Here is a 13,691-nt window from a genome sequence, read left to right as displayed (position 1 = left end):
ACGGTCAAACGCCTCTATCAGACGCCTGTTTAGCGATTTATGACTGCGACGCCAGGCTTTATGTCAAAAGACGCATGATACGGCACCTTTATTACTAAAATAAATTGTTAGAAGTGCAAAGACCAGCGCGAAAGTTAGGACTAGTAAATAATAATGGCGGCACCATTACCGTTCAATGCTGAAACATGCACCTTACGTAAAGGTCGCCGTTGTCAACAGTGTAGAGCTTTATGGCGTGCTGTGTGCTGTTTGAGGCACTCTTGCATTCACTATAGAGGTTCAGTATTGTTAGGCGAACGAAGGATTGAGACTGGAGACTATTTACAAAGTATATTTACAAGGGGTAACTGCAGCGCTGGCTGGTTCAGCCGGCAGCTCAAGAGCCAGAGGGCGTTTGTCGTTTTCGTTGGGGTGCCCGCGTGCATCGGCCACAAGAAACATGCAATATGCATGTATCAGTATTAACATAATTGTGATTTGCTTCCGCAATTGTTGAACGCAAGGTGACTGAACTTATAAATGTTCTGCCATCAATTTCATCGTTCTGCAGGCGCAAACTAAACGCTCTACGGAGTTGGTTTCTCTTCCATAAGCAGTTTCGCATATAGCGTTGCATGCGCGCGCGCTCACTGATGCAGAAAGCGCACCTCGCTCTCATCACCATATACTTTCCTAAGAAAGATCACTAGCGGGACCTCTGGCGCTGCAGTGTCAGCGGTAGCTGCAACTACAGTTGAATGGCATTTAAGGAAGTGCTTGGTGCCTCCCAATTAATTCGTTATACAGGTCACTTCGTCGTGAAGGTCGTGCACGGCAGAGCTCACAATAGTCATCCGTGTCCCTCCCGACTTTGATTCCTGTAACACCTTTCGCTCCTTACAGCACCAGCTACTTGTGTGTGCATACTGATCCTGCTGAATATCTCCTTGCATGGAGTGGTCACACGTGTTTGTCTCCACGGTGCATACTAGCGTGCGGCTTCAATAACATGCGTGTCTGTGTGCACTGGAGCGTGCTGTCTGCCGAGCGTCTGCACCGTCATTTCATATGCAGTCCCGTCTTTCGCAACACTTAACTGGTCGTTGGCTTCGCTTCGGCGACTCTACCGATCCAGCACGCAGCGCTCGAGGAACTGGTTCGTGCCGCTTTTATACATTTCGTGCTGTCGCACCTACCGTCCTCTCATTGCAGTTGTAGCGAGTGAGTTATGAGAGAGTTGTAGCTCAGCGAGCCAGCGGGCCAGCGTAGACACCACTGCGCATGTTGTGCCACACATGCACACTGGCATCTGCGCTGGCCCACTGGCTCACTGAGCTGTAACTCTGTATTGGCCTATTTTGCGGTGATCCCGTGGGTGCTGCTATGTTTTATCACGTGGTAATGCGTCCATTGCTTGCCTCAACTGCCTCTGTTGCCTCCGTGTTTACAATGGACATGTATGACGCCGGTATGGCTTAGCAAACTTCCGTTTCGGGAGACGTAGGCGGTGACTGGGTGAACGACACGAAGTTTTAGCCACAGCCTCAGAGAACGTGCAAACGAGCTTTTGGAGCTGATTAAGCTGTCCAAACATTGCGAGCAGCGTGTATGGTGCTTGTTCTAAAAGCGGTGCTAAATACGTATTCCAAGCTGTCCAAACTTTTTGCTCATGAATTAAATTAGGATTAGTGTGTTTAGCTCATCGTTCTTTATTTGACAAATATTTTGAAGCAGTAGCTTGTCATGTTTCTAACTCAGTAACGTCTCTCGGTGCGGTTACTATCTAATTATTTTCTGCCTAATCGCATGCAGGTGTGCTCAGTTCTGATAGATTTGTTATTGCTGCATACAAGGCTTGAAACATAGCTATTTTGTACATTGTAATACCTTGTAGCAAAGATGGCTTATTGCTAGTAACTCACTATTCTTGTGTACCGTCACATATCAGCTTCGGCCATTCGTGCTCTATCGGTCTAGTCCTTCATTTATTGCGCATATGTAGCGCTCATATATTCAAGTGTGCGCCCATTCACGTATTCTTGACACATTGGCGTTAGAGTGGGTGTAAGTTTCCGGGGCAGTTGGAGTAGATGTGTGTAGATACTGTGCACAAAACTTACTATGACAAAAAGTGACGCTACTTCCTGTGTCATTGTTTAGCAAATGGTACTCACTCTTGTCGACATTCCAGGGCTGAAGCCCTTTCTTTGAAGGTTAGAGAGACAACTCCGGCAGGGGAGCAAATTTCTGTATCCTCGAGGAAAGTACCACATTTCAAAGTGCCGGTAACACGTACAGACAGTTGCAGCAGTGGTCCGCGAACTTGGCCTCACAGATTCATTTCGTTCCTTAATATGCCCATCACTATTTTTGCAGCCAACTACTGCGCGCTTCTTCAATCCATGTGATTCAATTCAACATGATTGTATCGCAGTGCGTTAGTGAACACTAAGTTGCATTTCCAACAGCTGATTGCACAAAAGGAAAGTAAAAGCGGTAATGATTTCGTATTCGTGCTGAGGCCATGCGTGGTGCGCCACCGAAAGCACCACCTTGTTTCTCTAGAACTAACTGCTCCGTTAAAAGGGTCAGTACAAACTAGCTTGCTCGCCATGTTGCTCGCCCGTGCAATCTCCCCCTTTCCGACCTACATCTCGTTAGTTTTAGATTAGGGTACCCAGGCAAGTGTTGGGGGACATAAACTGACGGGCATACAATATATAGCTTTAGAATTGGTGACCCAAGACTGGGTACCCAAGCTGCGTTGGGTAGGCTGCTCTTGGGTTTAGAGGAGCAGCAGAGTTTGAGGATTGGGTCAAATGTAGACAGCGTTGGGTCAAGCGCTCAGGACGCTGCGGTGGGAAAAGTAAAGTGCTTGAAAGCGAAAAAAAAAAAAGTGTTTCTTAATAGTGGAAGCAAACAGAATGCCTTTTTCAGCGAAAAGGGGCAAACAATACGATGTAATAAATGTAACCACTGTGCTAGTACTACGAATTGAGTATGCTGTGTTAAACCAGAGGGTTCTTTCCAGTACTTCACGCAATGGGCAAATGTTATCTTCTTCAGTGTTAGCGCAAGCTCACGTACAAAGCTCTCGGAGCAGTCATGCTTACTGCCTGAGAGATAACGGCTTTGGATGGCTGCAACTCGTACAGCGTCTTGGCTATGTTGCGATTTCTCCTCGCCCACCAGGGCAGCCGAAGACGCCTTGAGGACCCACGCTAGTTTTCGATTTTTGGGTCCTGGGTCAAAGCGAATGTAAGTGCCCCAGACTGGCTTGGGTTCTGCGCATGGCCACCTGCGTCCCGCAGTTTCCTTGAGTCCCCAAGCCGCTTGGGTCCCAAATTCTAAAACTCTCTAATAACCCAAATTGGCTTGGGTACGCTCTTCTTTATCCTCGGTATTTGCTGCTGCGGTGTCAGCTGTTGCACACACAAGGAAACTGCCATCCTCTTGCCTAAATCCACAAGCACAGGCTGTCTGCCTTAAAAGCAAAAGGAAATGCTTTTTTGTTATTACTTCTGGCAACCAGGTGTTGGGCATCCACAATAGTGATGTTGCATAGTCCACAACTATGCAACAGCGCTGTTGCCATGGCCTTTGATACAGCGCACTCTCGTGCTGCGACGCAATAAGAGGCGCAGCACGACGGCATGTTGCAGGTGCACTTAACGTAGCCACCTTCCACGCGAACTCGGGAATGTCTGTTGCATTGTACATTCGGAAAGGCTCGCCTGGCATTTTGATGCTGCACCCGCGTGTGGTCGCGTTTCTCTAGAATATGTTGGCTGAAGGCCAGTGGGGGAACAGCTAGCTGATCGTGTAAAGAATCCATCAATATTGCATGAGCGCTTCGCTGTGTAGCTCTGAGGTAACTGTTGTGTAATTGGTGTGCAGGCTGGACATAAGGTATTAGAGATGTGGTGATGGCATTGTCTTTTTCCTATGGCAAAAATTAGGATTTGTAATCTAGCTTGCACAAGAAACCAGGAGGGTAATTCATATTGTGCCATCTATATCGAATTCCTGCTATGCGATATACACTTGGCTTCAGCAACTGCATCTACATTTATGCGTTTATTGGATGGATTTTCCCCAGGAAAAAAATTTTAGTATTGATTTCATTGCGTTCAAACTTCAAGCATATTATGTGCCAGGCTTTCAAAAGTGGCAAGGACACCACGTAACTCAAACCAGTTTTCCAGTTTCTTTGGTTGGTGTTGGCATTTTGGAGTGCTGGCTCATAAGTACTGCAGTATATATTGAAGCAGCTTGCACACATTGTTTGTGGCAGTTTGCATTGCAACACATTCTCACACCAGAGCTTATTTTCTATCACTTTCTGTGTTTCAATAGATTCATTGGTGCCTCTTCAGGATCACACCGCATTATACCACGCTTTCTACAAGCCTCATTAGCACTTTAGCTGTGGTTTGGTTTATATGGAAAGCACCAGTTGCTGTCACGTCTGTCTCTTCAAAATAATGTTGGAGACGTTGAGCTTTAATGATGACCCTTCTTTCTGCACCTAATGATTAAATGTACTAGTAAGTACGAGCACTAATCGCAGTGCAACCTGGAAGACAGGCACTTCATAAGTGTGAATACTTCGTGGTATCGCTGCATGGGTAGTCATAGAAAATCAAGCCAGTGTCACACACTGGCCTACACGAAAATACACGTCCTTACAACACATATACCGCTGCATTAAAGATAGAACACAGATACAGCTGTACAGTTGCTAGCAAAAGTATGGAGACCAATGGTACCGTGAAAAAAAAAAAAGTTTTTCCTCTTTCTTCGCAATCTGGCCGTGCCGGCTGAAGTGAAGGGGTAGAGCCTATGCATGCATGTTCATGTTCCAGGTTGGGGAGCTTTGCTAGAGGAAATTTAAATTTGTGTCGATGCCATTTTCCTGAAAGCTTTGCTCATGACTGCATGTCAGAAGCAACTTAACTTTTTGGCACTTCGCTGGCGGTGTTTACGCAACTTTATCTGAGCAGTTTCGCACGTGTGTAATGTGAACCCCATTGTCAATCTTATCCTGCTCCTGCATTGACCCTGTGCCTTGCCCCCTTCCCTCTTTTTGTTCAATGTTATTTACAGGTACACAGCGTTCCTGTAGAAAGTAAATGTGCATTCCGGGGAAAGTGTGGTGTACACGAGGACACTGAGAAAGACGTCCCCTGTGTGTACAGTGGGGAAGGGCAGCCCCTGGATCAAGAGGGCCTAGAGATCATCAAGGAGTTATGTCCCCATCTAGTACAAGGTGAGCCTGGTGTTTGCCGCTGTCAATTTTCTTAATGCGGGAGAGGGTGCATTGCTTCAGGAGCCTCTCTTGGATCCCCCTCCCTTGCTGACGAAAAACATGTAGTTAAATGAGGTTATACATGAACATTAAGGAGGAGCTCTAAATCAGCTTAGTCTGGTTAAGTATTCTCTGAAAAATTTTATTTCCATTAATTTTGTGATAATAGGTTGATTATTGGAAGAGAAAATGAGTCAAATTTATAAATATATATATATATATACATGTATATATATATATATATACTTGCTTTAAGTACTATGACCCTAGATGGCTGCTGTAGCAATGTTTGGGCTCATCTTTGCTAATGAAAATTCTGTATTTAAAGTATATTAGTATATTTCCAAGAGCTACAGGGTCCTTGCTCATGGCAAGGATTTTAGATCTCCAGAAGAGCAAGCGAAACCTCAGTTGTCACGTTAAAAGACAAACATGGTTCAAGAAAGAAAAACTATGCTTTGTTATGGACACTGCCTGGCTGCTGCAGTGCTATGTTTTTACATGTGTCAATGTTTTCTTAAAGACCAACTGCAATGAAATTTTGGACAATGTAAAAAACCTAGTTCCAGATAGTGTACTTATAGAATAGCCTCCCTGCAAAAGCTTATGCTTGAAATACAAGTAGATGTGTCATAAATAAGCTCGTTAAACTACACGGTCTAGTTCTGAAGCTTAAAAAAATGTGGCCATTACCGCTCTCCAGAAATGACACAGAATCTGAGTCGCTCAGAAACTGTACAGTGCCTGGGCATGGCCTCCGAGATTGAATGACGTCTGTTGTAAGGTGATAGTCTCAGAGTCCAAGTTCTCAGATTTGCACCATGTGTGCTTGCTAACCATCAGGTGCTCAGATCACCTGCTTAACTGCTGTTTAAAAACTCTTGATAAGAAAATTTGAGAGTTGCATGTCCCACACCTTTGCCAAGATCACTTCAATAGTGTATGTACACTACTACTATTAATCACTTTAGTCAGTCGGATTTCATCGCAGTTGGCCCTGAATCATTCAGCGTTGTTTATGTAGTCAACTTTGATGCATTCTGCCCTCCCTGCTGCTTTACTAGGTGATCAACCAAAGTTCTGCTGTGATCTGACACAACTAGAAAAAATGAACGAAGAACTGAAACAACCCATCAGCTTAGGCATGGGGAAGTGCCCCACTTGCTACAGCAATTTTGTGCGTATATTCTGCGGCTTCTGTGACCCGAACCAGGGTGACTTCATAGCTGTCAATGCATCCGAGCCCAGTGAAGAGGAGGAAGGCCAGTTCAAGGCCACTGCGGTTGACTATGCCATTAGTGAAGAGTAAGCAATTCCTTTTTGTTGTCGTTTTACATTGCCACAGCTGCTTCACTAGGCTGTATCGATGGCTCCATTCAGCACTGGGTTCCCAATTAGGTGCTGTTCATCACAGAGCCCTTCTTGAATTTGTTGAAGCAGTGATTCTAAGACCTTGGAGCACCACAGGCCTCTTACTAGCTTGTCACCCAGCCAACCTGCTTGATTAAGATTTTCTTTCTCCAGCAGAAGATACATTTAAAGCAGTTGTAAAGCTAAAACAATCTAATAATTAGTTTTGATCTGAAGAGGGTACTTTATTGGGCACTGACACTCTTTTCCTGGCAAGAACAATGGATGACCCATCGCATAAGTGTGGCTACTGGCTTATCACTCTCAGTTAACACAGAGAGACATTGAATGTGCTTAAACTGGTACAGTACTCTTTCCAAACTCAGCTTTCCTTAGCAAAAATAGAGAGAAAAGAAACTGAACGTTCTTGTCTCGAATTTCACTACGGAACAGTCAAGGTAGTCAAAATCGGTACTGGATTAGAAACAGCTCTTCGGTATTGCAGGGGGTATTGTATGAGCAGATGCATGTTACTTACAGCATTGCTGCAGTGGAATCACTGCAAGGAGGGGGGGGGGGGGGGCACATAGACAAAGTTCACATTGTTTAAAATCGAGTTTGTATTCTCCCACAAAAAGAGTACATGCTTAGGCATTAAACCAGCGGTCCTACTGGTTCAGCAGAAGGATACGTGATATGTGGCGCTGTATGCATTATCGGAGTATAAACTTCGTCTGCAGTGAGAGAGATGGAGAGAGGGAGGCAAGTCTAGTGTTGAAAGCACAAACTTTTAATGTATGCATAATTTCTATATTCTGTATCCCTAAGAGATGCCTGTGTCAGTACCCACACAACAATCATTCCCAATCACAAAGTGTGAGCGAGCAGCATTCAGTGTAAGTGTACATTTATTCATTTTTATTCAGACAACCAGTATCTAGTTTCCAAGGGCGACAGACATAAAGGCTCAAAAAGCCTTTTGTAGCGCCTGCCCCCAACCGTCCTTTCCCCATTTACACACTTCTCAACTTTGACTTGACCAAAACAAAATTTACTCGGCGGTCAAAAAAAAAAAAAACATGGTGGCTAGATACTAGAATTAAACCGATTGGACGTAAAAATTCACACAAATGGTTTACATGTGGCAACTTCGTCTAATTATGTGACATCGTGTATGAAAATGTGAGCGTAAAACGAGCTGAGTCGGCATATACCTCAGTTTTAGTAAGATTGTTTAGGTTGAATGAGTTCTGCCTGTTAGCATACATACTTTGCCAGTATTGAAGTCATTAGCCATTGCATTCATGTAGCTCTTCCATATGCATGGTATGTGCAATCTTTTCAGTAATGGGACGGTTAAATATGGCAAAACTGGTGCCATTGGTTGCGGTTGTATTCAGTTGCACATTAATTTCTTTCAGAAGCCTTTGTGTCATGTAAATTAGATGAAAACGAAAATAATCTGTTTCTGGTCTAACATTTCAACTTCTCATTTCAGTAGCTCCTCTAAGACAACATGGCCATAACACGATCATACCTACCAAAGCAGACAAGTTAAATGCTAACAAGTGGAAACAAGCTAATGGAGTAAAAAGCCTGTCTCGCATAACACAAGTGTGATTTTACACAGCTAAGTACATCGTCGCAAAATATGGCGTAGGCTTTCAATCAAGCGGTCAAGCTGAAATCGTGGTCATGTCAAGCAGTGTGGCAAGTCCAGAAACAGAAAAATGCATTCTAGTTAGCACCCAACTTTTCGTGTTTCATTTACCCATGATAGTTACAGCAGTGACATTGCAGTATGTACTACACTGAAGTGTTGACGCAAGTTATAAGTTCATGGCTCTTGGTTTTTCAGATTCGTTGAAGGTGCATTCAACTCGTGTGTCAACGTCATGTCAGTGATATCAGGCACAACAGTGATGCAGCTCATGTGTGGAGCCCATGGTAGTGACTGTAAACCCCAGTACTGGCTTGACTTTTTGGGCTCCACGCCGGAGGAAGGCGACGGGTTTTCGCCTTTCAAGTTCAACTACATCGTCACCTCGAAAGAGAGCATTGTGAGCAGTGGGGCCACACTCAAGCCATACAACCCATCCTTCCACAAGTATGTGACACGATTGTGCGATTTTCTTGTTTTTACGCGAAAGGTGTCAAAATGGCTCTTATTTTTCTCTCTCGCTTATTTCAAAAAAGAAAATAGCTTGTTTGCTTCATTATCTTCACGATTATGGTGTGAGATAGTTGCCATAATATTTTCTCTTCCAATGGCTATACCCCTGCCTTCTGCAACGTCTGGTGACCATGAACTTGCCTTTGCACATAATCTTTTATTTCTTGTTAAAACTGACATTACAGAATGAAAAAAGTCATTCATACAAAAACACACAATAAAAGATGCTTTGCTGGTTTCGAACTTAGTTTTAGTAAGGATGGGAAATATACACAGCATAACAAAGAGCCATCTGTGCAGTTAGAACTAGCAATAAGCAAAACCAAATACCACCTACTGTATATGAACGTAGCATAAATGAATTGACTGATGGTGCTATTACAAATTTTATTCGTCAGAATCACACTGGCCCCTACGTAATGCAGGGGCACGTGCCCGGTAGTGAATTTACAGCTTGTGTGAATTTGTGGCAAAATTGACTAGGGTTTTGCAAAAGTCCTACCTGCATACTTCTATTTGCTACTGTATTAGAATCAGTTTATAGAATTGTGATATTGTTTTTCCTTGCAGATCTACAGAGTTGTAAAAAGATGAATTAACTGAAGGTCATCATTTTCTAGATCTCTAAAAAAAAAAAATACTGGCAAGCACTCAGGCATCCTGGAAATCTTGCTACATTATGTACTTGTATATTATATTATGTACTATATTATGTACTGTATTATGTACTATTATTACGTACTATTATTATGTACAAAACTAGCTTGTTTTGGTACCGAGGAAGTGGGTGCGTCGTGACATCACTACAACATGGCGGGCTCTATTCCTGTGATTGCTGTGGTTGCCACATGTGAGTTAGGCCAGAAGATGCAAATTTTTTTATCAACAACGTCGTTGCACCTAGCCTCATCATAACACGACATTGGCAAATTTGACTTTGCATCTCAACGTCGCGGATACGTTGGCAACATCACATCCGGCATTTCGAAACAAACTCTTGGTATCGAAGGTAAAATATCTTGCGAGTGTTTTCCAGACTTTATTCTTGCTACGTGTGATCCTCTCATGTGCAAGAAGCACACGGTAGAGTTTGCACAACTTGCGTCGGTACCTGTTCAATGGTTTGCGCAGGTGTTCCGATCCATTCGGTCCCAGCCAGCAGAAGTGCAGCTGCAGCGATTGCCCGGCGGTGTGCCTTCCCGAGGAACCGCCGCTGCTGCCTCCCTCGCCAGAGCCGTTCACCATGGGCCGCTATGACGGCATGTTGGTCGTGTCCATGCTGCTCTTTGTGCTCCTGAGCACAGCCGTCCTGAGCACATTCTTTCTCAAGAGCCACAAGAGGAAAACATCATTCCAAGGTACTCCACCGCAGGGCTCGAGTCACGTGAGCAGAGCCTGAGCCCGGTCTGCGGTTAGAGTGCTTTATGAATCAGGCTAGACTGGATTGCATTGCATCCAAGCATTGCAATCCAAGCATTTATTGCATCCAAGCACTTATTGCATCCAAGCATTTATTTCGGCGGAATGTGCTTGTTTATAAGCTACACCTTCAGCCGCTTAAGGAGGCGAGAGGAGCTGCATTCCTACCCACCGCAGTAGCTTAGTGGCTATGGCTTTGTGCTGCCAAGTGCACGGTTGCGGCTTCGGTCCCAGCCATGGCAGCTGCATTTCGATAGGGATGAAATGTAGTAATGCTTGTGTATTTAGATTTAGGTGCATGCTTAAGAACCCTGAGGGGTCAAAATTGATTTGCCTCGTAACCTGGTCTTGGTTTTGGCACGTAAAACCTCAGAATTTAATTTTTCTGTAGGGTTGCATTTCTACACAGAAGTAACGAACCTGGCATAGTTTTGTCAAGCAATAATCGTTGCTTTGCAGTAGCGGTGCCTGCATAGTCTCTTAGCGAGCATGGAGCTGGACCAAAGTATACTTGCGCTGTGAACAGGGTGCACCAGTGGCAAAATATTGCTGGTCTTCCACCTGCCTCAGGACTTTATTGAGACAAATATCGAAGGTGAGATCAGACAAGACAACATTCTCTGAAAGGGCCCCTCACCAAACCCCGTAGCAAATTTTGGTTATACGCTGGAAGTTATGTGCCCTCTAGGGAGTGTTCACCCGCAAGATTTTTCAAATTGGCTCATTAATAGCCGAGATAGAAATATTTCAGTGCCGTGAACACATGATTTCAGAAGGCGAGCTCCACTGCCAAGCGAGACACCCTCTTCACTTGCCCCGTCTAGCCTCTGCAAGCAAAATTCCTTCCCTGCGTTCTCCCATACTGGACCTTGAGGATCGCGTGACGCATACGTCACGGGCCCCGCCTTTTTTTTTTTTTTTTCCCTAGCTTTCTTGCTGTGTGGCGCACTTTCACTGACGGTGTCACGTGCAAGCTGTTGTGATTGTCTCGTTTCGTGCAGCGCACGATTGCACGCACTGTGCACGAGAACACCTGACTAGCGATATAAGTCAGTGCTACACGAACACTGAGGCAGACACAAGCAGATCACAGAGCTTGATTGTGCGCTGGAACACGGTAGAAAATGACATAGCTTCGGTGTCAGCGCACGTGACTGCACAACTTGGGAACGAGCAGACGAAACCAAAGTACATCTCTCTTGCTGTGGTGTGAAGTAAAACAAGTATTGGCGGCGAGGAGTTACGGAGTCGCCATGTATCGGAAGCACCTCGCTGGCGTATTATGAGGGATCACGTGGCGCGCTCCTCATAGGTTTTGCTGTCAGCGCTCACTGAAAACACCACGCGCGAGCTCTCCCGGGCATTTCTGTAAGTACTTTCGAAACGAGAGAAGTTTCTTAGTGTCTAAATAATAATCTTAGGCAAACTGAAGGCACAGAATCGTTTACAGACGCTATCTCTTTACCGAATGCATACAGTGAACGCCACTGCGCGCGGTCGCCGCGATAGAGTCTCCCGAACCGGCTTCTTGCGTGAAAGGTAGGTAAACGCCGAGAGCAAACTATGTGAAATATGTTCTTGTAGTGTTTGTATAACTAAATGGAGCGTAATAGAACGAAGCCTCAATGCAGCGATCGCGCAGATTCGCAGCGACCGACTGCGCGTCTGCATGCTTGTCCGCGCACTGTGTCGCTTTCTCCGCGCGCGCGTTTTCTCACCGTGCCATGAGATTTAGGCCGCAGAATATGAGCATTCGACAGTATACAAGCAACCATTATTGCGTGGGCGCTATCAAAACTGTTCAAAAATAATTTCATTGTAGAGACTTCCACGCCTACGGGGACTGTAATGTGCCGTCACGACGATCCAATCTTTTTTTCTTCTAAATTTTTGACCTTTCAATATTATTTCTCGAGTTGCGTCGCACTGCATGTTTATCGCTGTTCTCAGCGTGCAATTTCCCGCTGCTCCTTTTTTTGTAATCCAGTGCATTAATTCATAACACAAACATGACCATATGCCATGCTTTTTTTTAAATGTGCTTCTTACCGCTGCCTTTCCACACAACTGAACTTCCCAGTATCTATAGCATCGACAAGTTCATAGACCAAACCGTCATGACACTAGTCGGGCAGCGGACTCGGGCGAGCGTCTCAGTGCGCGTTTTCAGAACATCGCAGACCGGGCGCCATAGCAGAAATCTTCCTCGCGTCTGTGGTTACTGCATACCCGAGTTGTAGCCGATGACTGTTTGCCGGTTTTATGTGTCGCGAGCCGAGCTTCACGCAGCTTCTTGTCCGGCGGCTACGTGTGAATAAGGCTGACACCGGCCTCCGTTACGTGCGTCTGGCCCTGCGGCACCGAGCAGTAGCCTACCATGTTGCGCGCCTTCAAAAGCAGCCACTACCTATTGTGCTTTGAAGCGTTGTAAAGGAGACACTCGAAGCGGGAAAAATTTGCCACTAAATGAGGACCGCAGCGTAAGAGGGAATTTAAACTCGTTTACAGCTCGCTTCGGCGCTCCCGAAGCAGCCGACGCGGCCGCTATGTCCACGTGATCCCTCCTAGCACGTCACGCCGACGGTGGCGCCAGCTTTTCCAGTGGTGGAGCTCGAGGCCAATATGCAGATATTCGGTTTGTGTGTTTTATTATTTCTCTAAACCCTAATTCGTTTATCGATGCAACAGATTACGCAAATAGCAGATGTTGTCATGAATAATTCCCGAAGTCACGAGTCGCCAAGATCGACGTCACAGTGAAGGCACATGTACGTAGGCGCACTAGCATGTATACGTCATCCCACCGGCTTGGAGTGCGGCACCCACGAGAAGGGCAAATGGCGTTCACTGAAATTTCAGCTCTTTCCACAGCACGTAGCAATGTAATGCTGACACAATCGTTAGCACGCATTGTATGCACGGCGCTTGTCAGCTCAAAACGGCCAGACCTGGTGAGGGGCCCTTGAAGGAGCTACTATAGGGAAACACCTACATGCCAGCTTTGTCAATAGAAATGAGACCACTGTGCACAAGACTGCAACTGACTTCAGAATGTTTAGTTGGCCTATTGTTGCACACACACTTCTGCAAAACTTTGGAGAGTGAGGTGAACTCCCTTGCTCATCTTCTTGAGTTTTCTGGCCGCGGAAGTTCCACTGGCAAAACACAGCAAAACCCGTACTCTGGAAGCACTCACGGCCTCAGTTTCTCAGGTTCCTTTGAAAAAATACTTGCTTGCAGCCGGCTTAAATTTCTTAGCTTGCTCCTAAAAGTGCACCCGTCTCTCTGTGTGCAGTTCTGTGGTGCTTGTGTTTTTCTTAATCCACATTTGTTGCATTAATCTTCAATCGCCGTAATTTATGGACTACAGTCTGCATCCAGTGTTAATTTGCAGACGCCAGTTCTGGCTAAAAACAAAAAGCTTTTCTTCAGATTGTCCTTATTTGGTAGGTTATCGCAGGG

The 13,691-nt window shown here is 45.3% G+C and overlaps 1 protein-coding gene across 4 annotated transcripts in view; it reads left to right on the top strand.

The window, feature by feature from the left end:
* Positions 1–13,691, top strand: part of LOC126537803 (NPC intracellular cholesterol transporter 1-like) — a 126,926-nt gene that overhangs the window by 58,477 nt on the left and 54,758 nt on the right. For all 4 annotated transcript variants that reach the window (XM_072287922.1, XM_072287921.1, XM_072287920.1 and 1 more), the window contains exons 2-5: positions 5,086–5,248; positions 6,352–6,592; positions 8,496–8,744; positions 9,942–10,168. In XM_072287922.1, coding sequence (XP_072144023.1) covers positions 5,086–5,248; positions 6,352–6,592; positions 8,496–8,744; positions 9,942–10,168 — 880 coding nt within the window. The remainder of the gene's footprint in view (positions 1–5,085; positions 5,249–6,351; positions 6,593–8,495; positions 8,745–9,941; positions 10,169–13,691) is intronic.

The sequence above is a fragment of the Dermacentor andersoni genome, chromosome 4, assembly GCF_023375885.2.
Source record: "Dermacentor andersoni chromosome 4, qqDerAnde1_hic_scaffold, whole genome shotgun sequence".
Classification (NCBI taxonomy): Eukaryota; Metazoa; Arthropoda; class Arachnida; order Ixodida; family Ixodidae; genus Dermacentor; species Dermacentor andersoni.
The sequence above is the reverse complement of the archived record's forward strand: the minus strand, read 5'-3'. Positions and strand labels throughout refer to the sequence as shown.